The 26,628-nt window shown below is 40.6% G+C and overlaps 1 protein-coding gene across 1 annotated transcript in view; it reads right to left on the bottom strand.

The window, feature by feature from the left end:
- Positions 1-26,628, bottom strand: part of LOC127632797 (voltage-dependent P/Q-type calcium channel subunit alpha-1A-like) — a 132,602-nt gene that overhangs the window by 66,007 nt on the left and 39,967 nt on the right. Inside the window, exons 18-24 of the mRNA XM_052111570.1 lie at positions 19,972-20,104; positions 16,712-17,211; positions 15,969-16,264; positions 15,155-15,290; positions 14,907-15,036; positions 12,459-12,518; positions 12,199-12,305 (exon numbers count right to left, since the gene is read on the bottom strand). Coding sequence (XP_051967530.1) covers positions 12,199-12,305; positions 12,459-12,518; positions 14,907-15,036; positions 15,155-15,290; positions 15,969-16,264; positions 16,712-17,211; positions 19,972-20,104 — 1,362 coding nt within the window. The remainder of the gene's footprint in view (positions 1-12,198; positions 12,306-12,458; positions 12,519-14,906; positions 15,037-15,154; positions 15,291-15,968; positions 16,265-16,711; positions 17,212-19,971; positions 20,105-26,628) is intronic.

Raw genomic sequence — 26,628 nt, 5'->3', positions numbered from 1 at the left:
AACTTCGGGTCATTTCTTCCCAGGGGTTGATTTATTTTATTAAAACTAAGAGATTTCAACTTTTGTCTTGTTGTTATATGAACTGATTCTTCTGAACACAAACTGAACTGGAAACTTTTTACCAGGCCTTCGTCATTTATTTTTTGTTACTTTTCCCAATGCATTTAATGTATAGATTTTTACAGTTGTAGTCTTGTCCCAGATCCATACTTTCAATATTGAACTATAAAAATGCAGATTATTACATATTTAAAACTCTGATCATCTAAACAGAGTGAAATAAACATAATCCATTTCAAAATGTATTGTGTGAAAATAAGTTCAGTTAACTTTCATTATCTGAGGCCATGGTTCTCAGCAGGAAACCGATGGAGTGCGTACTCCGGGTAGGGAAGGAGGTATTGCCCCAAGTGAAGGAGTTCAAGTACCTCGGGGTCTTGTTCACGAGTGAGGGGACAATGGAGCGGGAGGTTGGCCGGAGAATCGGGGCAGCGGGGGCGGTATTACACTCGCTCTATCGCACCGTTGTCACGAAAAGAGATCTGAGCCGAAAGGCAAAGCTCTCGATCTACCGGTCAATTTTTGTTCCTACCCTCACCTATGGTCATGAAGGCTGGGTCATGACCGAAAGAACTAGGTCATGAGTACAAGTGGCCGAAATGGGCTTCCTCAAAAGGGTGGCGGGCTTCTCCCTTAGAGATAGGGTGAGGAGCTCAGTCATCCTTGAGGAGCTCGGAGTAGAGCCGCTGATCCTTTGCGTCGAAAGGAGTCAGTTGAGATGGTTTGGGCATCTGGTAAGGATGCCCCCTGGACACCTCCCTTGGGAGGTGTTTTAGGCACGTCCAGCTGGGAGGAGGCCTTGGGGAAGACCCAGGATTAGGTGGAGAGATTACATTTCCACACTGGCCTGGGATGCCTCGGGGTCCCCCAGTCAGAGCTGGTTAATGTGGCTCGGGATAGGGAAGTTTGGGGCCCCCTGCTGGAGCTGCCGCCCCCGCGACCCGAATTCGGATAAGCGGTTGAAGATGGATGGATGGATGGATAACTTTCATTACGACTGCCCCACAGTTGTGGCGTCATTTCCAACACACCAAACAATTTTGATGCTAATAAAGTTTTTTCAAATGTTAGTGTACTTGTTTAATGAGTGTCAGTGAAGAACATGTTTGAGATGAAATATGAAACAAGTGATGCTTGAAGAAAACAAAGAAAAATGTAAATATCAGAATATTTGTATAGGCCGTCATTTCCAAACCAGCTGTAATTTTGACAAATTATGCATAAAAGTGTTTAAATATTTTTTTAATTGTGTGTATTTAGGATAAATACAATGTTAGCCAAGAAATTTGCCTTAGCAAGAGAAGTGAGTAGCCATTTTTATTTCAAAAACGTAACAAAATGTCATTTCCATCAGCGCCATTTCCAGCACAGAATTCTATTAAACAGAAGTTGTGCTGGAAATGACACTGTGGTGGGAATTTTCATGACTTTCAGAAGGAAAGGAAATCTGTTGGTAGACTAATTAAATAAAAAAGTGAGACTTTACCCTCAAGAAGTAGAGAGTGCTAAATGTGCCCAAAGTTGAAGAAACACCCAGGAATAAAAAAAAATTACTTTGCATGGGTAAATATGAAAAATACTTTATATTTGTTTCATTTTAAAGAGACAGGGACAATAAAGTGGCTGGAGTAGTTCTGCAGTCAAAAATATAAATTGGACACACAATCTAGTCGCATCACAATGCACTATGCACATCCAGTGTAGACATTCAGTGTTTGCCTTTAAGTCTGAATACTTTTCAAACAATTTCATGAGCTTGTGGCAGATATATATAATTTTTTACGTATCTACACGGGTACCAAAACACAAACAGAGGTTTGTGTGATCTTGATCTTCAATCAAGCGGCCAGGACGGCTGTCTATAATTATGAACTTCCAGGCAAGTCCCAGCTGAAGACTGGACAGTTCATGGCAGATTGATTGAGTCGGAGCGTTGGCAACGGTCCAAGTTACCGATAATCAATTACTCGCTCCTGACTGTGCTCTGAGAGAGAGAGGTGTGGACAATCTCAAGCAGTGTGCAAGAACTCGGCATTACAGTGTGTGTGATCTGTTCAGACGAGTTTACGTCTATAGACGGACCTGTTAGAACCAATATAAGTCACTGCAGAATACAACAGGCAGTGGAATGGAGAGAACGAGAGCAGATGAGCAAAGAGGAAGGGAGCAGGAGGAGGGATGGTATGTAGGGGAAAAAGAAAGAAAGAGAGAGAAGCCATCGCGTGAGCTGGACGGTAGCCGTGCGACAATAAGGAGGGGAGACATTACCGAGAGAGGCTCCTGTTGATCACCAGGGCGGAGACATAAGAGAGGGTCAGAGACAGACAGCGGAAGAGAGAAAGAGAGAAATACACACAGAAAAAAAGAGAAGGAGACAGAAAAAGATACTGGGAGTGGCTAGGCAGAGGAAAGACATCAATATGAGACACAGACAAAAATGACAGAGAAAACGGAACAAACTCCAGCGAATGATTAAAACAGCCCTCCTGTTTATAAACACAACATCAAATGTAGAAACACAGGCCAAGTCTCACGAAATTAGGCCTAAATGCATGTATAGTAATGCGGTACTTTTTGAGCAGTGTTGGTTCCGGAAGTATTTTTCCCCCATTCATTTTCAAATCATTAGCGCTCATGCACAGTATATACAAATATGGCATGTCAAGACATGTAGCGATGATGCTAAAAGCCATTGGATCTTCAAACAATCAGATGATATTTGTTCAGTTTAATGTATATAATAAGTATTTGAACATTTATACCATGATCAATGGAAACATGTAAATGCTTCATGCTGCAACCCCAACTGCAGATTTGCACTTCAGGGAAATGCGTTGCTACAAAGTTAACAGGAATAAAACACACACACACACACACACACACACACATGTTGTGTTTCCATGTTTTATGGGGACTTGCCATAGACATAATGGTTTTTATACTGTATAAACTTTATATTCTATCCCCTAAACCTAACCCTACCCCTAAACCTAACCCTCACAGAAAACTTTCTGCATTTTTACATTTTCAAAAAACATAATTTAGTATGATTTATAAGCTGTTTTCCTCATGGGGACCGACAAAATGTTCCCACAAGGTCAAACATTTCGGGTTTTACTATCCTTATGGGGACATTTGGTCCCCACAAAGTGATAAATACACGCTCACACATACACACACACACACACACACACACACACACACACACACACACACACACACACACACACACACACACACACACACATGTTGTGTTTCCATGTTTTATAGGGACTTTCCATAGACATAATGGTTTTTATACTGTACAAACTTTATATTCTATCCCCTAAACCTAACTCTACCCCTAAACCTAACCCTCACAGAAAACTTTCTGCATTTTTACATTTTCAAAAAACATAATTTAGTATGATTTATAAGCTGTTTTCCTCATGGGGACCGACAAAATGTCCCCACAAGGTCAAAAATTTCGGGTTTTACTATCCTTATGGGGACATTTGGTCCCCACAATGTGATAAATACACGCTCACACATACACACACACACACAAGTGCACTCACACCTGGGTATTGAGTGAATAATTCTTAAACGCACTTGGCAGCTGATGTCTCTACTCTGGGCCTGTCCCCAATCAATAACTGAGGATTAAATAATAAACATATAAATAAATAAACATGTCACCCTTATGGATTAGGGACAACCCTCCACAGTGGGGGAGAATCCTCCCACTCCCATGCCAAGTCTCTGGGAGATTCTCGCCACCTTAGTCCTGTATCAGCACACTGTATTTTGAGCCGGAATGGAGGTGGAATCCATACCAAACTGCAGTGGAGCCAAAATGGCCGTCACACAGCAGTCGCCTCAAGGTGGCAGTGTGTCACAGTATTTGTTACTGTGTTAGCAGCACAAACAACCCTACAGCACTTAACTGGTATCACACATGCTTCTCGGTTGTTTGTCCTAACTTCATTCTTCAATTAAAAATGAAGGTGTTAAAGCATAATCATTTGTTGAGTCGTTTTGCACCAAACGTGAGATGATACGAAACTGGAAAACCTCCACCAAACCAAGGCATTCAGGGTAATCTGATAAGATGTGAGTGTCACAAGACTGTATCTATATCCAGAACGCATTAGGCAGTGAAGAGAATCAGACTTCACCTTTCATTTCACGAGTATGTGTGTGTTTGTGAGAGAGAATGAGACAACAACAGATGAAGGACAGAAGATGAGTGTGTCAACAACACCATTTAATGAGAAGCAACTGGCATCCTGTAGTTCTTTTCTATTGTTCTTTACAGAGTGCAACAGTTTGGTTAAAACTAGGGCTGTTGATTTAACAAGTTACTTTAGTGCAATTAATTGTATAAAAAAGCATTAAACAAATGAATGCAATTAATCATGTCCCCGAACTTTAATAAGGAATATTCCTACCATTGGAGCTTATGTTTAAAAATATGGAAATAAACAACATATTGCCTTCTAAAGCCACTTTTTTATTGCCATTATAATGCTTTACTTGTTTGCCACAAAAATATAATGCATTTTTATTATCTTCATTATTTTATTTAAAATGTAATTATTTAAATATAACTATTTAATCATTATATATTGAATTATTGTTACATGAGGGCATTTCTAAGCAAATATTTATCTATGCGATTAATTCGATCAATTTATCGGCATATCATGCAATTCTTTTGATAAATTTGTTTTTAGCGATTGACCTAGAATAAACCTTTCAAGACAGACCTAGCATGAGCACCGAGGTTGTTAATTGATGAGATGTTTTTGGTAACGGTTTACAAAAAGGTTGTATTCGTTAACATTAGTTAACATGAAACTAACGTTTATTAAACCAGTTAACATTATAATGCATGAGGAATCTTGAATTAACAACGAACAATATATAATTTTTACCATTTCTTAATCTTTGTTGACGTTAATTGTTAATTGTTAGTTCATAGTGCATTAACCAATGTTAACTAATACAACATTTAATTTTAAAATATATATGTTTTTAAACTACTTTAATAACTTTAATAAATGCTGTAATAGTATTGATCATTGCTAGTTCATGCTAATTAAATGATATCAAATGGAAGTGTAACAGTACATTTTTACATTACTAATAGATTTACACATTAAAAGTTGTAGTATATGTTCAATTTAGTTAATGCATTATGAACTGACATGAACAAACATGCATATGCATGACAGTAAGACAATATGCATTAACCAAGATGAATAAATGCTGTAAAAAAAATCCTGGTTCATTGATACAGAATGCACTAATGTATGTTAATGAATTCAACATTACTGTAAAGCATTACCAAGTTTTGTGTGTTCGATAGTCAAATTCCCAGTGAAGAAATGGAAGCACAGCGTAGTTCTAGCGGGAAGACAAGCAGCTGTACATCATCACACCATTAGCTGGGTAACTCTTAGCCAATCGCATGTAAGTCGTTGCTTTATAAGTCCGCTCACAATCTATCACATTGCTGTTTCAGTGTGCTAACACGGCAACCTCCTCCACCCCACCACCACCTGTTGAGTCCCGTCCTGCACGGGGGTAGGCTCCTCGCCCCTGCCTCCTATCTCTGGCAGGACATGACGGATTCAACTGTTCCGGGTACAACTCCCTCGGACCACCGGACATTATAGTGTCATTATACGCCAAAGAGAGAGAGACATTACTTTCTGTTTTACATTTATCAAATAAATGACATCTTAAATTTCACTCAAGCCTGCATGTCTTCCCGATAGAACTACACTTCCCATTCTCATCGCACGCTAAGGTGAATACTTACATATTTGTGTATGAGTAAAAGTCAGTAGTTGTATATTGTGCTGTTGTTTCTAATTTGGATTACACAATTGACAATGATTCATGGGATTAAAGTTAATTTCCTAATTAGAGAATTTATGCACAGAGTCTTGAACCTTTTCTGATTGGCTTCAAATAGAAGTCAGTAATGTTTGATTCACCTCGGAGCTGAAGAATAAATTTGAAGAAAATTGAAGGGGAAAAATATTTCTAGAACAAAGGCGGTCAAAAAAAATGGGTGGTCACTGTTGCGCCTTATCACGTTACCATAACCGTATCCTTCTATCTCATGTTCTCTCTATCTCTCCACATCTCTCGTGGTCTCACTTTTTAACTCACTTTGTCAGACTCAACAAATGCAGGCCCGAATGATATCTAGCTTGACAGCTGGAGTCTGTCCAAGCAGCCTAGTGTTGATGGAGGGAGAGGAGAGGAGGATTGGAAGGGTAAGCGTTGTTTTGAGGAATGAGAGACTAAAGAAAGAGACACCGGAAACAAGAGACTATAAGGTAGGGAAGAGTTCTTTAAGATGAGGGTCAGGAGAGAGGAATGAAAATTGAGCTTTACATGTGGAGTGATTTTTTACTCAGCCCAGGTGCATGCAGTCTGATAGATTTCACTAAAAGCATTCAGCATACACAGTCATTTATATCAGCATATCATGTGCTTGATCTTCTCACTATTCAAGTAGGTGAACTGACCTTTGGTACAGTTGTACACTCAGCTTGTATTATTCTCATTTGTAGGTTGCTTTGGGAAAAAGTGTCTCCTAAATGATTTACTGATTAAAAATATATACATTTGAGGCAGATCAGTGCTGTGTATGCGTGCTGATAGTTTGACTCGTATTAGTAATAGTGTCCACCCTTCTCAGGCCTCTTGATTAGCATTTCCTTGGTAACCAACCAAGGGAGTCTTGCTGGTTAAGCTAGTTCAAAATAAACCTGGTAGATACACTAGCATACCAACAGCCCAAAAACCCACCATGCAGAACACAACATATTAGATGTCGACTGATTAGTTGAAACCTTGGTTATTTGCACCAATCAACGACGATAGCACGTTGATAGTTTTCTCAGTGGGCAACAATGGAGGATTCCAGAATATTTAGGCTATCAAAGATTAATTTGGTAAGTAAATACATGTAGAATTTGTAAACGTCTCTGTCACTGTTTATGGGGTTATTAATACAGGGATATTATAAAAAAGCCAGATTAATCAGTCCAATATTGACTGACCTCTTCAACAGGAAAGCTGGTCTTTTCAACATTCATTTTTCACCTTACCCTAAAATCAAAACTATAATTAAAGGAATATTCCGGGTTCAATACAAGTTAAGCCTGATCATCAGCATTAGTGGCATATTGCTGATTACTATCAAAAACGTATTTCGTCTCATCCCTCCTTTTCTGTTCCAGTGAGGCACCTACAATGGAAGTGAGTGGGGCACATTTTTTGGAGGGTTTAAAAGGCAGAAATGTGACGCTTTTCATTTTTTAAAGCACTTCCATTAATTCTTCTGTTCAAATTTGTGTATTATTTGAGCTGCAATGTTGTTTAAATTGTCGTTTTTACGGACATTTTAGGGTTACGTCGTCATGGCATTATATGGTAAATGGTCTGCACTTATATAGCACCTTTTTTAACCTTAGAGGTTACCAAAACACTTTACACTGTGACTCATTCACCCATTCGCACTCACACTCATACACCAATGATGGCATGAGCTGCCATGCAAGGTGCTAGCCTGCCATTGGGAGCAACTTGGGGTTCGGTGTCTTGCCCAAGGACACTTCGGCATGCGAGTCATGAGGGCCGGGAATCGAACCGCCAACCCTGCGATTAGTGGCCGACCCGCTCTACCACCTGAGCCACAGCCGCCCGTATGCAATAGTTGTAAGTTACAAAAAAATCAACAAAAATCAAGGCCCCGTTTTAAAGGAGGGACGAGTCTAAATACATTTTTGTAGTAATCAACATTACTACCACAAATGCTGTTGATTGGGCTTAAGGGTTAATACACCCAAAATGGAAAGTTCTCTCATCATTTACTCACACTCATGCCATCTCAGATGAATATGACTTGGAGTGGTGGTGGTGTAGTGGTCTAAACCACATAACTGGTAAACTGGTAATCAGAAGGTTGCAGGTTCAAACCCCACAGCCACCACCATTGTGCCCTTGGGCAAGGCACTTAACTCCAGGTTGCTCCGGGGGGATTGTCCCTGTAATAAGTAAGTCGCTTTGGATAAAAGCGTATGCCAAATGCATAAATGTAAATGTAAATATATGACTTTCTTTCTTGTGCTGAACACAAATTGAAGATTTGTAGTAGAATATCTCAGCTCTGTTGGTTCTTACAATGTAAGTGAATGGCTGCAAAATTGTGACGCACCAAAATACACATAAGGGCAAAATAAAAGTACTCCAGATAACTTTGGTGGTTCAATCCATGTCTTCTGAAGCGCTTTGATAGGTGTGGGTGAGAAGCAGATCAATATTTAAGTACTTTCTTTACTATATATTCTCCTCCCTGCTCAGTCAATTTCCACTTATCTCATTCTCCTTCTGTTTTTGGTGATTCACACCCTTCTTGCATATCGCCCCCTATGGACAACTTGCAGAACTGCTTCTGCGTTGTAAGTAGTGCGGCTCAGACGTTTCCGGCCAATACTTTCTCAGATCAGCTCGAGCTGAATTAAAGCTCTGAAAACTGTTCTTCCGCTGAATTTTGAAGAAGCTGTACACGGTAATGTTCAGAAACTTTCTTCTCCTATCTCTGAAAAGATCTGTATTTTAAAATCCTCCACCATTTTAAGAGGCATTTCGGGAACAAGGCAACTAAGGCGCATGTAAACACATTGAACCGGAAACTAGCGGGCCGTACTATTTCAAAACGGAAGTACTTCATGAGGTGTGGGAGGCGAATTTATGATTAAAAAGGTCTTCAAAATTGATCTGTTTCTCACCCAAACCTATCATATCACTTCAGAAGACATGGATTAAACCACTGGAGTCATGTGGATTACTTTTATTCTGCCTTTATATGGATTTTGGACTTTCTCGATTTTTCCACCCTTGCATTGTATGGACCAACAGAGCTGAGATATTCCTCTAAATATCTTAATTTGTGTTCTGCAGAAGAAAGAAAGTCAAACACATCTGGGATGGCATGAGGGGTGAGTAAATGAGGAGACAATTTTCATCTTAAAGTGAATTATCCCTTGTTAATTTGTATTAAACCCGGAATATTCCTTTACCAGATGCTAATACCATTAAACCACAACGCCCCTAACATACGCCACCACACATACTTGTTTCTGGTATATACATAAATCAGTACGTGAGAATGAACTCTGGCCATATGGGACTGAGGAGGATGTACACAAGCTAGAATACACATGCACAAAACCCACTTAAACGAGTAAAAATCATTCCACATCAGCAGTGTTCACTCACTCTCCTTTCTTAGACACTAGCGGATCTGCACTCACTCTGAGGTTTAGCTTTCACCCTCTTTACACCCCCAGGCTGTGGGTCCCTCAGGCCGTGCAAAGGAAAGAAACCAGAGTACCTGCGGCAAGACGGGCTCTCGCTGATCCAGACATGGAAACCGCCTGGGCACTAAAGGGCTACAGGTGCCTGGAGACCCCTCACCCACACAGCGCCTCGAAGGGCTCAATACTACCCTTCTCAGCGGGGGGAAAGTGTGAGGGGACAGGGTTATGGAGAATACATGGTTGATGGAGTAATGACAGATGGAAAAATGGGACACTTCAACATAAACAAACGTGTATGAAGCTGTCACAGAGGACTTTGCAATGGTGCTATCTGGCCATTTTATTTTCTAAATCAGTATTTATTTGTATTTTTCTTCCTCTATTTTTACCATCTAGTCAAAAGACAAGCCAGAGAAACATTTTATTGCTCAGAGATTGAATCTGTCATGCCGCAGTTGACTTCTTAATAGCGTAAAATGGACAAAAATGTGGATAAAATAGCACGGATCAAGGGTTTTCAAAAGTGATGGACGGATCGATCCTTAAGTCAATAAAGTCTGATACTGATGTTACTGATACTGAAAAATATCAATTTTAACGTTTTTTTCTTTTTTAACTAGAGGTATTCATATTTGATTACCATTAACATGAATTATAAGTTTCAGAGTAAAAAAAAATTAATAAAAAAATAAATAATATTGGCAAATACTTGGAAGGATGGGAATAATTTCTTCTTTGATTACCTTAATGCTCAAATGCTGAAAGATGCAAATGGTGACAGAGAGTGTTTGTGCCGCTGATGTTTGTTAAAAGTTTATTTAAACTATAAGTTGTTAGAACATTGATAATGCTCTGTAATTGTCGTTAATACTAAATGCTGCTCAGTAATATTATTGTAACCATGACTGTAGATACCATGTTTTTTTTGGTGTAAACCATTGTTGTAACTCTTGTAATAACCATAGCAACCATGGATAATTTAGTGGTTACCATGGTTTGACTAAATACCATGGCTAAACTACAGTAACTGAAGTAAAACCATGTTTAATGTTTTAAGGGTAAACAAAACAGAAGTCTGATAATTTTCTGTTTAGGCCCATAAATATATATATATATATATATATATATATATATATATATATATATATATATTAGGGCTGTCGATTTAACATGTTAATTCAGTGCGATTAATTTTACAAAAAAAATAATGCCTTAAAAAATGGATGCAATTAATCGCAATGCCCCCGGACCGAAATAAGGAAGATTCCTGAGAGATGTAAGCTTGTAGTACCACCTGTTTACTCCAGAGGGCAGTAATTGATATTTCAGCTGTGTGGCAACGTGCAGTTTGTACAGTGAAGAAAACACTTCAGTAGGCAGAACAACACAAACATACTTTACGTTCTTGCATTCAAAACACTTGAAGGAGTGCAAATGCAAACTAAGAGATCTCAAGATGTGTTTAAAGATTGAGTATTAAACTATATTTAACTTGAAACAGTGACCTAAACATTTTATGTTTATGATGCAACACACCCGAGACACGACACAAGCATGTCTGACGCAGGTGTACATTGACGGTCCTTAAACAAGCCCTCATAATAATATATATTTATATAATTATATTATCATTTTTTAATATTTAAAGATAACTATGTATAATTATTGAATCATTATATATTGAATTATTGTTATATGAGGGGCTTTCTCAGCAAATATTTGTATATGCGTTTAAATGCGATTAATCGTGATTAATTAATCGGGACACCATGTAATTAATTCGATAAAAAATTTGTATCGACTGACAGCCTTAATATATATAAATATATATTTTTGAATGTAAATTGTATGAATAATGAAAAAAGTTATTCGAACAAAGTTGCCAAAGTTGACAAAATTGCATTTAAAATCGCAATATCTATCTATCTATCTATCTATCTATCTATATATATATATATATATATATATATATATATATATATATATATATTAAAAAATCTATATGATTTTCATATATGATCCATATTGTACAGCCCTAGACAAAACCAGTCAATTATTGAATTTTGCACACAACATGCGAAATTTATATCACACTTACTATATTTCTCACACAGTTTAAATGGGTATTTATGCATGAAAATGCATAACTAACTTTATATTTTAGGAAGGGTGTCACGTGCAAGAGAATCGGCATCAAAAAGTAAAAAATCTGTGGCCCAGATTTTTGTGTTCATATTTAAACAAACTTTGAAAGTGTCGTTTTTGACTGGTGTTGTTCTATTGCATCATGAGTTTTCATTTAAGTGTTCATGGACTGACAGAATGAACATAGAAACAGAATAAGCAAAGAGAAAAGTGAGTTTAGACAAACTGTATAGCAAAAAGAGGAATGTGAAATGAGAAACAGACGGATAAACAGAAGGGTTGGAGAGAGCATCACAGAGATGATGGCAAAAGTTGGATGGGAAAGAAAAAGTGGCGGGGCATGGGAAGGAAGCTGGGAGAGCTTATTGGCTACAGAGAGAAGAGAGACAGACAGACCGGTCCATTTTCTCAATACAGAAAGCGAGCGCTCCCATTCAATGAGTGTGTTTGGAGAGTGTGAGTGTATGTTTAGAGAGACAGGCCTTCATCTGTGTGGCTGATTGAGGGAGTTTAGACAGAATGTGAACTGACAGAGAAGAAAATAGAGACAGAAGAAAAGAGGATGAGTGGCTCCAGGTTGGCAGTAGAACAGCACAGTGACAGAAGAGAAGACAGAAGGGGCAGCAGGCAGCATTGTGGGGCAGGAGATGGTGGGGTAAAGGGCACTTACGTGAAGGCAAAGGCTACCAGGGCACCACTAACCACTACAAAGTCCAGAAAGTTCCACAGGTCACGAAAATACGAGCCCTCGTGCAAAACCAAGCCTAACACCACCATCTGAAACACAGTAGGGGATTCGTGTAAATATTACAGACACACACATGCACTTAAACTTACACACACACACACACACACACACACACACACACACACACACACACACACACACACACACACACACACACACAAGTCAGGTCATGCACACTTTACCTTAATAAGCATCTCGAAGGTGAACACACCAGTGAAGACGTAGTCAAAGTAGCGCAGAACCTGTAAAACAGCAGGCCAATTCATCAAAAATGCAAAAGCACAGCCTTCATAAGAGCAAGAGAAAAAATTATGATGAGTCCTAGCCTATGACATGATGCTAATCCGAGTTTCTGTCCTAACAATCTGGCAATTGCTTGGTTTCTATTTTAGCAGCACCATGCTGGGAAGCCCCGCCCACCGTGAAATAGTATTGGTCCATAATTCCGCTCCTCATAATAAGAGCTGGTTATTTGCACACGCTGTCTGCACCAGATTCACAAAAGGTATCATGCAGATCAGTCAACGGTGCAAACACAGTCTCAAAATTGCTGCTGAACGCAATTTGCACATGCAAATCCAATCTTGCATGCTGATTCAGAGCTCTACATAGCGGAACAGCAATACTGCACTACTGTGATCCAGACGCCCGAATCATCCCTTAAACATGGCAAAAGTGCACTTGATTACACCGTGCATCTTGATATCTGCCAGGTTGTAATGCTCTTCTCCATCATTTGGTGGCATTTTTGCCCAGAGCCCCTGTTCATTTCTGACCCTGTAAGATTCGTTACTGCAGCGAGGAACAGTATGCGCCGTTTCTCAGCCCTCTTGACTGGCCAGATGTGATCAGACAAACTGCTGGAATCTTTTCGCATTAGGCCTGGTTAGGACATGGTCTTAGATGAAATAGACTAAAATAGATGAAATTAGCTTAAGGCTAGTGTACACTACACGACTCAAGCTCGTCTCTTTTGATGGTTTGAGTCTATGACTGGTCTGCAACGGTTTCAAACCAACTCGATAAATAGACGTTTTGTTGTCAGGTGTGTGGGCTGTCCCGAAGAGCGAGAGACCGACAACTAGCCACAGCCAATTAAATATAGAGAGAGCATAAGAGGAGAGCAAGGTATTGGGAGGGAGGAGAATAATTCGAAAATAAAATAAAACATGACCCACATCTCCCTTCCTGATGTTTTAATTATTTTCAGCTGTTTTTCAGGGTTTATTTGCAAATGGTGCTGAATTGTGTTATCGTAATTTTAAGATGCATTTTGTGCGATCTGTTTGAAACGGGACAACGCTGAAGGCAGCTGTAACGGAGCCTACGATTTTACACACCCGGCCCCTTATCATTCTAATCAAGCCTCCGAGAGGGATAAAGGCCGACTGTGGACGGTGGTGCGAGAGAGAGAGAGAGAGAGAGAGAGAGAGAGTATTTACGGGCAGCTGTCCATCATAGGTGTGTATTTGTATTTTGGATTAAGTTCTATATTAAAATATAATTTATATTGTCAAGCCGGTTCTTGCCTCCTCCTTTCCAGTAATCCCTTTACACTGGTGGTGAAACACGGGAAGGAGGAGGGATACGCCATAGTGGAGTTCTCTCCACTACCATCCACCTCAACGGAGCAGCCGAGGTCATCTGCCGGAGGACAGTGGCCACCGACTGCGAAGGGAGAAGTGTCTCCTAGCTGACCACCGGAGCAGTCAGGGCTGCTGCCAGAGGCAGAGGAGACCCCTACCAGCTGCTAAACACGGTGGGGTCAAGAGAGGACCGCCGATCGCCTGAAGTGGGAGAACCGCTGCCAGGGGTGGGGGGAGACCCCTACCAGCCGCTAAATGCGGTGAGGTCAAGAGATGACCGCCGACCGCAAGTGGTGAGGGGCTCCCGGCCGACTGCCTGGAGTGGGAGAACCGCTGCTAGGGAAGGGGCAGACCCTTCTGTTCCCCGAGAACGTGCCAGGGACTGGAGGACTGCCTCCGAGCTGCCCGGGGAGGTGCGGCTGTCATCCGTTAGAGGGTGGAGGAGTGCCCGAGGACCAAGCTATGGCATATCGGAGAACCGGCGAGTAAGTGTGTTTTTTTCTTCTCTCTCTCGTTGTCGTTTTTGTTGGGGGTACTACAACGTTACAGGAAGTACCCCCTATTTTAATCATTATTGTTTCCCTCCCCTTTGTCCCCTTCCAGATTCAGGAAGGCGGGGATGATCTGCCGGTAGATGGGCGTAAGGAACGCCCTCCCCAGGGAAAGGGGGGGTGTAAGTCATGGCCTGAGAGAACGAGGGAGAAATGTGACAGGGCAGAGGGCGGGGCCGGGTCATGATTTTACACACCCGGCACCTTATCAGGCTAATCAAGCTTCAGAGAGGGATAAAGGCCGACTGCGGATGGTTGTGCGAGAGCGAGAAAGAGAGAGAGAGAGAGTGTTTACGGGCAGCTGTCCGTCAAATGTGTGTGTTTGTTTTTTGGTTTAAGTTCTATATTACAATATAATTTATATTGTCAAGCCGGTTCTAGCCTCCTCCTTTCCAGTAATCCCTTTACATGTACATAAAACTGCGAGTCATGTGCACTTGGCTTTCATGAGACAGTTTGACAAAGAGAAAATAATCCAGAATGTTAGTCTTACATTGTTTCGAGGTGATTCAGGCCACACCGGGTCTTCTGCGGCCAAAGCGATACTGCTCATAGCGATGACCGATAGAATGCACATCTCGAAATATCGCAATGTCAAGATGTAATGACAGCATCTCCGGAACCTAAAAACTCACATTGGTTAAACTAAATAACCTTTATTCTGTACACACACACACACACACACACACACACACACACACACACGTGGACACACACACACACACGTGGACACACACTTACGGGTTGGTGGTGGAAAGAATAAAACATGAACTAAATGGTGGGATTGGCTTGGGTCCATCTTCGTCACCACCATTGTCTTCCTCTTCCTCCTTCTTCTCTCCTGCTTTAGCTGGTTCTGTGTTTGCATTCTTATTCACTGCACAATGCAAGGAATGTGGATATACTCAGAGACTTTCAAACATCACTCCACCAACTCCAACACTCAGTCAAGCAGACAACACGTGGTTAATTTTCATTCGGCATGATAATGCTAACCTCAGTCACCATTCGCTTTCATGCAATTGTTTTTTCATACTAGGAAAGGGAATGATGAGTAGGGCAGAGCGATGTATAGAAACTTCACAATATTATCGTTCACAATAAAATCAAATTAAGCAAAATTGTGAATAAAACAATTATTTTAATGATCTTTTTATTTGGCCACTACGTTTCCAACAGAGTGTGTCATTAGACTAAATTCATAATCCTTATGAACTGGACAATAAATCAATATAACTTTAAAATAATGATTTGGTCATATGAGATTATTAAAAAGCAAAAGGCTATGACTGACTGATTTGTCCGTGCTTCCGAGTGAAGGGGTGGCACCCTGTTCTGTGTGCACATGCATTGACGCAAAGCTGTTCATGTGCATTGTGAAAGTTCATTGCACATATCCAAAAATGTGTCAGAACAGGTAGAGATGGCAGCATTTGACCAGATTTGAAATGAGGAACATTAAACTGTCAAACCCACCACCATAATTAAACCCCCCTCGTTCGGCTAAAGTAAAAACTCCTCAAACTTTTAAATGTACACACAAGAACACACTCACCTTGTAACTTGGCATTGAGTGAGGGGTAAACGGGGGGCATATCTATGGCACTGTGGTCCAGCTTTCTTGGGGTCTCGGTGGAGTCTGTTAGAATGAGATTGCTATTATGGAAATCTGGTCCTTGTAGGTTCAGCAAGTTATTGGTCTGTTCTGGATCACAATAAGGGTAGTAAAGGTCAGGGTCAGGGTCAGGGAAGTGGATGGCCATCTTGCTGCTGTTGCGCAGGTTGTCCAGATCCTCGCTGTACTGGCTCTCTCCTGGCTGGATCGGACGAGAGGTAGACAGACTACCCTCTCTGAGAAGAAACAAGAGCGATAATAAGAGTGTGACTGAGTGAGGCACGTGTGTACATTTTCATTTATGCATTCGGCAGATGCTTTTATCCAAAGCGACATACAGTGCACTTATTGCAGGGACAATCCCCCCGGAGCAACCCAGAGTTAAGTGTCTTACTCAAAGACACAATGGTGGTGGCTGTAGGGATCGAACCAGCAACCTTCTGATTAACAGTTATGTGCTTTAGCCCACTACGCCACCACCACTCCTTTGAAAGTACAACTTTAATTGTTTGTTTAGTGAACGATTTGCAACTAACAATTGTATGAAAATCAATTATTTCTTCAATTCACACTATCATCCAATGAACAGATCTGTGTCAAATGTGAGTGAAAAAAATCAGATTTGGGCCACATTCAGCTGCGGTGTGAATGTAGCCATAGACACACCTTCAAAGCAGACTCACTTTCTAGCCCGATGCTGTCGACTCCGTTCCCTTTCCCTCCTTCCATCTCCATCCCCATGGTTTCCATGGCGATGCTTCCTCTGCTTCTTGTCTTGCCCCTCCTCCCCCTCTCCTCCCGTCTCTCCTCCTCTGCTGTGGTGTTCTCTGTGTCTCCTACCTCTTTCACCTCCATCTTCATCCCTCCTTCTGTGCTGGTGGTGTCGGGGTCGCCTGTGCTCCCCTGCACCCTCCACGTCCTCTCCTCTCGGGAAGCCTGTGTCCCCCAGCTCTGGTTGTTGCAGGGACTGGCGACTGGAGTGTGTATGATGGTGGTGGTGATGATGATGATGATGATGGTGGTGGTGATATCGGGGCTGGCGCTGCAGGTATTCTTCACCCTCCTGGGGGCTCGGGTCACCCGGCCGGGGCTTGTTGGTGTTGTTGTTGCGGTTATCCTGAGGATTTACGACTAGTGGACGGTCCAGGTGGGTCTTCATGTCAGTACGGTTGCGGAAATTCATCTAGAGATACAGGAAGCAGACCTGCTCAATAAACCTAGAAGGAGGCATGATGTAAAACTGACAACGTTTGAGTGACTAGATTTTAAGTTAAATCAAAATAGACCCTATTAGCTTTCTTAAAAGATATTCCTGGAATTATTATGTACATTAGAAAACGTTATTGCAAAGATAAAAAATTGTCTTCGTATTCTTTCAACAAAATATAAAAACTTCTTGAAGCTGGTCACCAAGCTATAAACCATTCTCTCCATCAATCTGCCATATACAGTACTAGAGTTGGAGTACTCTAGTTTGGACTGGGACTCCAAGTCCAATTCACTAGTCCAATTTTAATGGACATGGTGCGGACCGGGGAGATGGAGGGGGTGAATTTGTCTACTGAGGCAGAACGTTGTGTCCTTCCAGACACAGGCGGAAGGTTGTTATGGACCATGGACATTGTGCATAGTCTCCAGGATGTGAACAGTGTCTGAGTTGGGGTAGCAAGTAGGGTGGCATAGCTCATTTTTATGGTGGCAGCTGCCACCCCATGCCACCCTTCTGGCCCCGCCCCTGAGACAGGCCTAGTGTGACTATTTTTGAACATGAAATGGTACCCATCTGGACTATTTTTAAGTTTTTTGTTGTTGTTGTTGCATATAACATGCATTAGAGAGATGTCTTTGAATATTGTCATGCTTATCGCATCGCTTTTAAAAGACGCGGTGTCAAGGTTCAACTCTGAAAAGGAGATGCCAGTCAGTTTCATTCAGCTGCTCTACGTCTTGCTGTTCTTGCCTCCATCTGCGCTATTTTTTATTATTCGTTCATGTAAACAAGCACTAGCTGGATGTCTTTGGCGGTTTGGATGCTTTTCTGTCGATGTAGTTTTATAATGTTGTGGAGCTTGTTTATTCTCTTCCGATTGAGTTTCAAATATGGCTGTATTTGAGGGGCTGCATGATGTTAGCCAATCAGAACAGTGGACGTTTACATCGAAGATGCCAAAACCAAGCGTTTGAGACAGAGGGACAGAGACAGGGTGGAAAATGATAATTTATTACTAAACTATGACCGTTTTGGTGCAAAAAACTTTACTGACATTATCAGTGGACCTCAGGGAAGATGATGAAATGATAAAAAAAATAGCATTTCATGACCCCTTTAAAAAGACGCATTATTGTTTTAGTCCAACTTTTATAGTGCATGTAAATGTACTGATAAAAGACCAGTTTTGACCAATCAATTCCTGATGTATAAAGTATATATATATATATATATATATATATATATATATATATATATATATATATATATATATATATATATTTTTTTTTATTATTAATTTTTCAATATCGCTTTTAATTTGTACCTTTAATATTCTTAGTTGGTTCATTTTTCATTATCTAAATCCGTCTTTAGCTAGTTAACTTTTAGTTAAAAACGTTAGGGTTGTCAATTGATAAATAAATTATATGCATTATTTATTAAATGTGTTATTGTGTTAGAATGTTATTTTTAATATAAATAAATCAAACACCTTTTTTTTAAAAGCAAAATTCAAGAGAAAAACATGACTTATTGCAATGATTTGTTTTATTTTCTCTGAAATGTTGAATTCTATGTTTTTATATTTCCAACTGTGAAGCATTTTGAGCTGCATTTTATGCATGAAAGGTGCTATACAATAACTGTAAGCGCAGTGTAGTTCTAGCGGGAAGACTAGCAGCTGTACATCATCGCACCATTAGCTAGGTAATTCTTAGCCAATCACATGTAAGCCATTGCTTTATAAGTCTGCTCACAATCTATCACATTGCTGTTTCGGTGTGCTAACACGGCAACCTCCTCCACCCCACCACCACCTGTTGAGTCCCGTCCTGTTCTCGCCCCTGCCTCCTATCTCTGGCAGGATATGACTGTTTCGAGTACAACTTCTTCGGACCGCCAGATGGGGCTTACGCCAAAGAGAGACATTACATTTCTGTTTTATATTCATCAAATAAATGTCATCTTAACATTCACTCAAGTCTGCAAGTCTTCCTAATAGAAAATGTATCATAATAATAATAATAATAATAATAATGAGGGGCTAATTCACTAAACGGTTGCGCCACTTTCTCACAGGGTAAACCCAGCATCTTATTCACTAATCACCGGGAATCTAGTTTAAGCGTGCAATAAGGGCTGAAAGTGACTTTCATTCCTTTCCAAGTAAACGTAAATTAGGCTTTTTATAGATTGCGTTTCATGCGTGCTGTTGCCGCCAGAGGAATATTACTTAGAAAATGTACACAAACATCCCTTTTATCGATTACATCGGCAGTAATTCATCTAATAATGATCAAATGACGGAGAAGAGCGGAGTAGTCAAGCACACTTTCGGCATGATTAAGAGATTATTCAGGAGTTTGGATCACAGTAGTGAAGTGATGCTCTGCATTCCTTCTGCATCCTCCGCTATATACTGTAGCGCTCAGAATCTGCAGGCAAGATTGGAATTGCAGGTGCAAATTGTGTTCAGCAGGGATTTTGAGGGCGTGTTGAAGCCTCTACCTGGTCTGCGTAATTCCTTTAATGAACTGGCCACTAAACCAGCACAGACAACACGTGCGATTCATTCTTAGTGAATGTTGGGAAAGTAGAAAAAAGCCTGGGCTATTGCAAAGTACACATTTGAAATTAGATGATCAAATAATGAAATACTTATTACATAATGTAATTCTGAAATAGAAAATTGTGCTCATGTCCTTCGTCATTTTTCTCATTTTTGTTTCTGACCTTCCAGTGGTCTTCTGCATCAAGTTCATTATAAAGCGCCTCTCTGCTGGTCATCAGGTTCTGTCTGCGGATCTCGCTTGTGCGCTGTTCCCACACCGACTTGGAACCTTTCGAGTTCTTCTGCTGCTCTTTACTACAGAATAGAGAAAGAGAGAAAGAGAGAAAGAGATTTTAAGCCGTGCAGGAAGTCAAGCCTTGCTTTTCCTCCCCTAAAGCACCTATGAGCAATGACCCAAGGTGAAAGGAAATGATAAAAGGAGAGAGTCCGCAGCAAGAGAACATGGATGTGGCTCATGAATTCAGTGAAGAGAGTGATGATGTCTGCACAAGAACACTGAGCAAAGACAGACAGATAAAGGAAATGTTTTTCAAAGCTTCTTTTGCCTGTGCTTGCGGTGCTGCTGTGGAGGAGACAGCGTGTGTTGTCACAGCCAATGAAACCTCAGCCTCAGTGTTACAACACAAAACTGAACAGCAGCTAGAAACATGAAACAACATCCACACAGAAACATGAGGAGGGCGGAAAGCAAAAGAACAGGGATAAAATATACAAAGAAAAGAGTAAGTAAATGAATAAATACCAGTCGAGTAAAGTGTCTGTGGCATCGGTACGTTCAGATTTTACTGTGACTCTGAGGAGGAGGGGGTAAACAGGGAACATAAAAACAACGCTGCCACAACTATCACAAAGAACAGCTGGTAAAATGAACAGGGTGCCGTGGCTCACTTGGTCAGCCGATTACGTTCCGGGATAACTTCCATAACCTGGAATTTTAACCTGTATGATGGTGGGAGAACTATTCCAGGTTTTTACAAAGTTATCTGGCTAAACAAGTCAGTCACGTCATTAACAATGTTCCCTCTAACTTTAGTTCAAATCCTATTTCGATTGGGCAGAACCTTCGGCCACCTGAGCAGAATATTGAACTATATATATATACATTATATCTATAGGGCTGGGTGATATGGCCACAATTATTTTAACCATAATCTTTTTCATTAAGTTTGATAACATCACATTGATTTACGTTCAAGTTATAATTTTTTTTATATCATTTTACTTTCAGATACATGTAGTATGGGGGGTGTGGGGGCATAGAAGCGCTTGTGACAGGAATGATGCTGTAGGGGGGTTCAGGGGTATCCTCTGATGTATGCCGGACAGGCCATAAATGAAGCATGTTCGGTGCTAGAGAAAAATATTCAAGAATACAGAAAGATCAGAGCTGGCGTACAGAGCACTGTTGATTGTAAGGGCGCCACCATCGTCATGATATCAATCCGGGGTCTGGACACGCACCTGATCGTCATGTAGAACAATGGCTAAATACAGAAAATTACTCAAAACAATGCGATAAATATCGAGATTGTTTTATCACCCAGCCCTATATTTATATATACTGTATATGCATTCAAATATCATAATTTTATATGGTACCAATACCAGTGAAATTTTAACATTCTTGATATTTTTTTATTAGTTATTATTATAATTGTATTTTTTTCTCCCAAATTGGAATGCCCAATTCCCATTACTTAGTAGGTCCTCATGGTGGCGCGGTTACTCACCACAACCGGGGTGGTGGAGGACAAGTCTCAGTTGTCTCCGCTTCTAAGACCGTCAATCCGCGCATCGGATCACGTGACTCGTTGTGCATGACACCGCGGAGACTCACAGCATGTGGAGGGTTCATGCTACTCTCCACGATCCTCATACAACTCACCACACGTCCCATTGAGAGCGAGAACCACTAATCACGACCACGAGGAGGTTACCCCATGTGACTCTTCCCTCCCTAGCAACCAGGGCTGGACTGGGAAGAGAAATCGGCCCGGGATTTTACATAGAAACTGGCCCAAAAGTTGAGTGGCCTTTTCTGCATATCGCAGCGCCATTTTGTGGTCCGTTCTGCATAACGTGCCGGCTCATTTTTGCTTATCGCCGCCCATTCGGCCAGTTTCGCAGCCGACTCACCGGACCACTTGGTTCTCCCGGTGGCCAGCCCGCCCCCGATTGGCCCCAAAGTGCGTCGGCCCACCGGGAAATTGCCTGGTATGCCAGATTACCAGTCCAGCCCTGCTAGCAACCGGGACAATTTGGTTGCTTAGGAGACCTTGTTGGAGTCACTCAGCACGCCCTGGATTCGAACTCGTGACTCCAGGTGTGATAGTCAGCGTCGATACTTGCTATGCTACCCAGACCCCCAGTATAAAGATATTTAATAAAAACAATGGCATGTTTTCCTAGTGTTCCTTAATGAACTAAACACTACTTCATGCCGTCGGGTAAATAGTCATAATAATAAAGAAGTATCCTAAGTATTAAGCCAACTAAGAACATAATAGGCTCATAATAACATAAATAAAGAGCAGTCAGTGGCTTTAGTTTCAAAATTGTTGTCTGATTAATATTAACAGTAACATAATAGACAGCAGCAGATCCATTAGGCTGCATTAGGGTGTTTACACTGCAATAAGGTATTTTGACACGTACCAGATTTGTTGAACCAAGTAAGTCACAACCGACTGTTTATGTTAATCACTTGTGGGATGGGCGTTGAGCATGAATCACATTTAACCATTCTGGCGCGTAGCCGTATTTATGCATTGACCAATAGTGCTTGTGCCTCGCGGTAAGTGTTGTATGTGAATGTGTTGTTTCACGACTCAATGAGTGACACAAGATTCCATTAAGGGAGCAACGTCAAAAGTGTGCGTCTGTGCACGCCTGGCAGCTTAGAGGGAACATTGGTCATTAAAAGATTTAAATACTGATCAGCACTATAAATGTGTCCTAACCAGGCACAACACGATAATACACGAGGATTTTGGACACCAGTCTTTCTCAACTTTTCACACATTACCAGTTCATTGTGTGCTTGTTTATTAAATAAATAAATATTTGTAGTCCAAGTCCACTCAACAGATTTCCCAACAAAATCAGCACAGAAAATGCCCAAAAATAAAAACAAGTGATAAAATCTCTTTTGTGTTATTTTGAGTTTTTCTAATTGGAAAATCTCTTGGTTTCTATCACACCATGATCACGGTGAAATCTTATTGGTCTAAAATACCACTCCACATGAATATTAAATTGATTGGCTGGGATTGTGAATTCACTTTCATTGTGGACAGAAAATTTCTCGCCGTGGAAATTTGCCGTGTCACGCCAGGCTAGGACGCTGTGTAGAAGAGAACACACACAACAAAATGCAATCGTTTTTCACCACTTTTTCTAATTGAATGTTCGTGAGCAAGTGTGCGAGTGATGGCTGAAGAGTTTGAATCAGAGTTTTGCATGTGGGCGGGTACCCGTCGTGTGAACCGCTAATATTTGATGTAACGGGTGGAAAAATATATACAGTTTCATGTTTACATGCACTAATTTTCATCAATCCGATTGAATTCAATATGACTGCAGATTTCGAATGTACTGTTTATATGCAGAGGTGGGTAGTAACGTGCTTCATTTACTTTATTACATTTACTTGAGTACATTTTTTGGAAGCAAAATTACTTTTCTGAGTATATTTTATGGTGGGTACTTTTCTCACTGGAGCTTACGCTACGCCTACGTCATACGTTGGAACTCGAATCTCTTGTGAACGCGCGAACGGCTGTTACGGAAGCCGGTGCTTATAGTATATAAAGTTATAAATATGGATATTTTTCGGCATAAAACAAAAAGTCATCACTTCACCTCAGAAGGCCTTTATTAACCCCCTGGAGCCGTATGGATTACTTTTTTGATGGATGGACACCCTTTTTTGGGCTTCAAAATCTAAGGTACCATTCACTCCCATTATAAAGCTTGGAAGAGCCAGGATATGTTTTAAAACTCTGATTGTGTTTGGCTGAAATAAGAAAGTCATATACACCTAGGATGGCTTGAGGGTGAGTAAATTATGGGATAATTTTCATTTTTGGGTGAACTAAACCTTTAAGACTAGCATTCTATCTAACATCTCCTTATGGGAATAATTTCCCCAAAATTGAAAATTCTTGCATCATTTACTGACCCCCATTCAATCCCCAATGTGTTTTTACTTCTTCTGCTGAACTTAAAGATTTTTAGAAGAATATCTCAGCTCTGTTGGTTCAAAGAATGCAAGTAAAGGGGGACCAAAACTTTGAAGCTCAGAAAGCACATAAAGTCAGCATTAAAGTAATTCAAATGACACTGTTTCAATCCATGTCTTCAGAAGAGATATGATAAGTGTGGGTGAGAAACAGATCAATATTTAAATCCATTTTTACTAATAAATCTACACTTTCACATTCTTCTTGTGTTTTTGGTGATTCAATTCTTTGTGCATATCGCCCCCTACTGGGCAGGGAGGAGAATTAATAGTAAAAAAAAGGTCTTTATATACTATAAAGTTATCTGTTTCTCACCCACACCTATCATATTGCTTCTGAAAATCACTGGAGTCGTATGAATTACTTTTATGCTCCCTTTATGTGCTTTTTAGAGCTTCAAAGTTCTGGTCACCATTCACTTGTATGGACCAACAGACCTGAGATATTCTTCTAAAAATCTTAATTTGTGTTCAGCAGAATTAAGAAAGTCATACACATCTGTACACAACGCCGTAACAGCATCTGCTGCTTAAAGTCCCTATTAAGAATGACACAACATTCTTTTTTGCTTTGTGATGTCATTAAAGAACATAAGTGTCCTGCAGAATATTAAGTGTGAGCTCGCATACTCTTAATAAAGCTTTTTGTCTCTGCTTTGTATAAATGAGTTTCCCGTGAAGAGTTTTGTGTATGAATGTACATAGGCATCACATCTAAGGACCCCCATTGATATTAGGCAGATTTCTGTGTATTCCCTCCATAGCATGTGTGATGTGAGCAAATAAACTATTTTTGTCTACCTGATGTAGTAGATTTATTTTAATGCAGGTAAGGTTCGGATCGCAATCTTTATGCTCTCTGATAATGTGACTGGTGTTATGTTCAGTACTGTGGGTGCGAGTCTGGCGTGGGTTTCCAAAACGGGAGCCTGGTTTGAATGTCATCCCGTAAAACAGGAATCAAATGTACTGGTCGTTGTGACTCGGGAGGTGGAGGACGAATCTCGGTTGCCTCCGCATCTGAGAACGTCAATCTGCGCATCTTATCACGTGACTTGTTGAGCACGTTACCATGGAGACGCAGCGCGTGTGGAGGCTTCACGCAATTCTCCACGGCATCCACACACAACTCACCACATGCTCCACCGAGACCGAGAACCACATTATAGCGAACACGAGGAGGTTACACCATGTGACGCTGCCCTCCCTAGCAACCAGGCCAATTTGGTTGCTTAGGAGACCTGGCTGGAGTCACTCAGATCTCGTGACTCCAGGTGTGATAGTCAGCATCTTTACTTGCTGACGTACCCAGACCCCAATGTGTAAATATTTGTAAAACAAGATATATTTACTTGACTAGCAAAATGGCATAAATATTACGTTTTGTTTTCAGAGAGCCGGAGAGACCTTGAATTGGGCTAATCAGAAGGGAGAGGGATAAAGATGAGCCTGAGGAACCAGTTCGAGAGAGAGAGAGAGAGAGAGACACACGTGGCTGCAATGTATATTTGTTTATGTTGGTTTTAAGTTGAGTTTGATTTTTAAATTTAGGTTTACCATTGAGCCGGTTCCCGCCTCCTCCTTGCCGGTCCTTTATCTGTTACATTGACATTTGAATTATATTTCCCCATGGTATTATTTTACAAATTATTCAGCATTATATAGAGTAGATTAATATGGCACTATCATTAAACCTCTGTACATGTAAAATTTCTTCGGTCAGAGCAGAGGCACGTCCCTCTCCTGCTCCTGGTGCTCTGTGTATTACATTCGTTTTTCAGTTTTAGTCGAACACATCATACATCACCTGAGCCTGCTAGTGTGCAATAGTATTTTAGAGCTCATTGTGTGCAAAGAAACTATTTCCATTTGTACGACCATATCGTATAAATTGGATAGAACAGACGCTAAAATAAATTAAATAAATGTTTTTAAAAGTACCATCTCCAGGATGTGCATCGGCACATTTATGCACCGCGATGCATCGTGCATGATAAAAGTTACACCCCTAAATGACTTTCCCAGCCCAATATATGTGCGTCTTATTAAAGCTGAACACTGACATATAGTTTGTCAAGTTTAATAATATTTTTGGATGGTACAGTACATAGTAAACGTCCCGCGGGGGAACTTTGCACGTCAATATGTTTTTACAGACAAGTAAACAGCAACAAAACTCAAAAGTGATTTCACATGGTCTTCAATTAGCTCCTGCATCACCTTGATGTCAAATTTCATGTTTAAATCAACATCTGTCCCACATCGAATGCTTGAAAAAGACTGTTCTCTGGTTTAAGTCCTAAGAGGGTTACATGCAGTATGATCAGGCCGGTTTAAGCATGTCTACTGGAACCTTACTTAGTAAAAGTGAAAAGAGTGGATTTACTCAAATAAAATGAGTTATTTGAAGTTAATCTGACAGACTAAGCTCAGCTCAGATAAACTGGGCTACGAGCATTAAAACCAGATATAGTCCCGGATCAAATCGGATATGACATAATACATGGTCTCTTGCAGTAATAAAGTTAAAAGTGTGGACTGTATTATGCCTATTAATACGTGTCAGAGTATTCAGGCT

This window comes from Xyrauchen texanus, chromosome 39 (genome assembly GCF_025860055.1).
Source record: "Xyrauchen texanus isolate HMW12.3.18 chromosome 39, RBS_HiC_50CHRs, whole genome shotgun sequence".
Classification (NCBI taxonomy): domain Eukaryota; kingdom Metazoa; phylum Chordata; class Actinopteri; order Cypriniformes; family Catostomidae; genus Xyrauchen; species Xyrauchen texanus.
The sequence above is the reverse complement of the archived record's forward strand: the minus strand, read 5'-3'. Positions and strand labels throughout refer to the sequence as shown.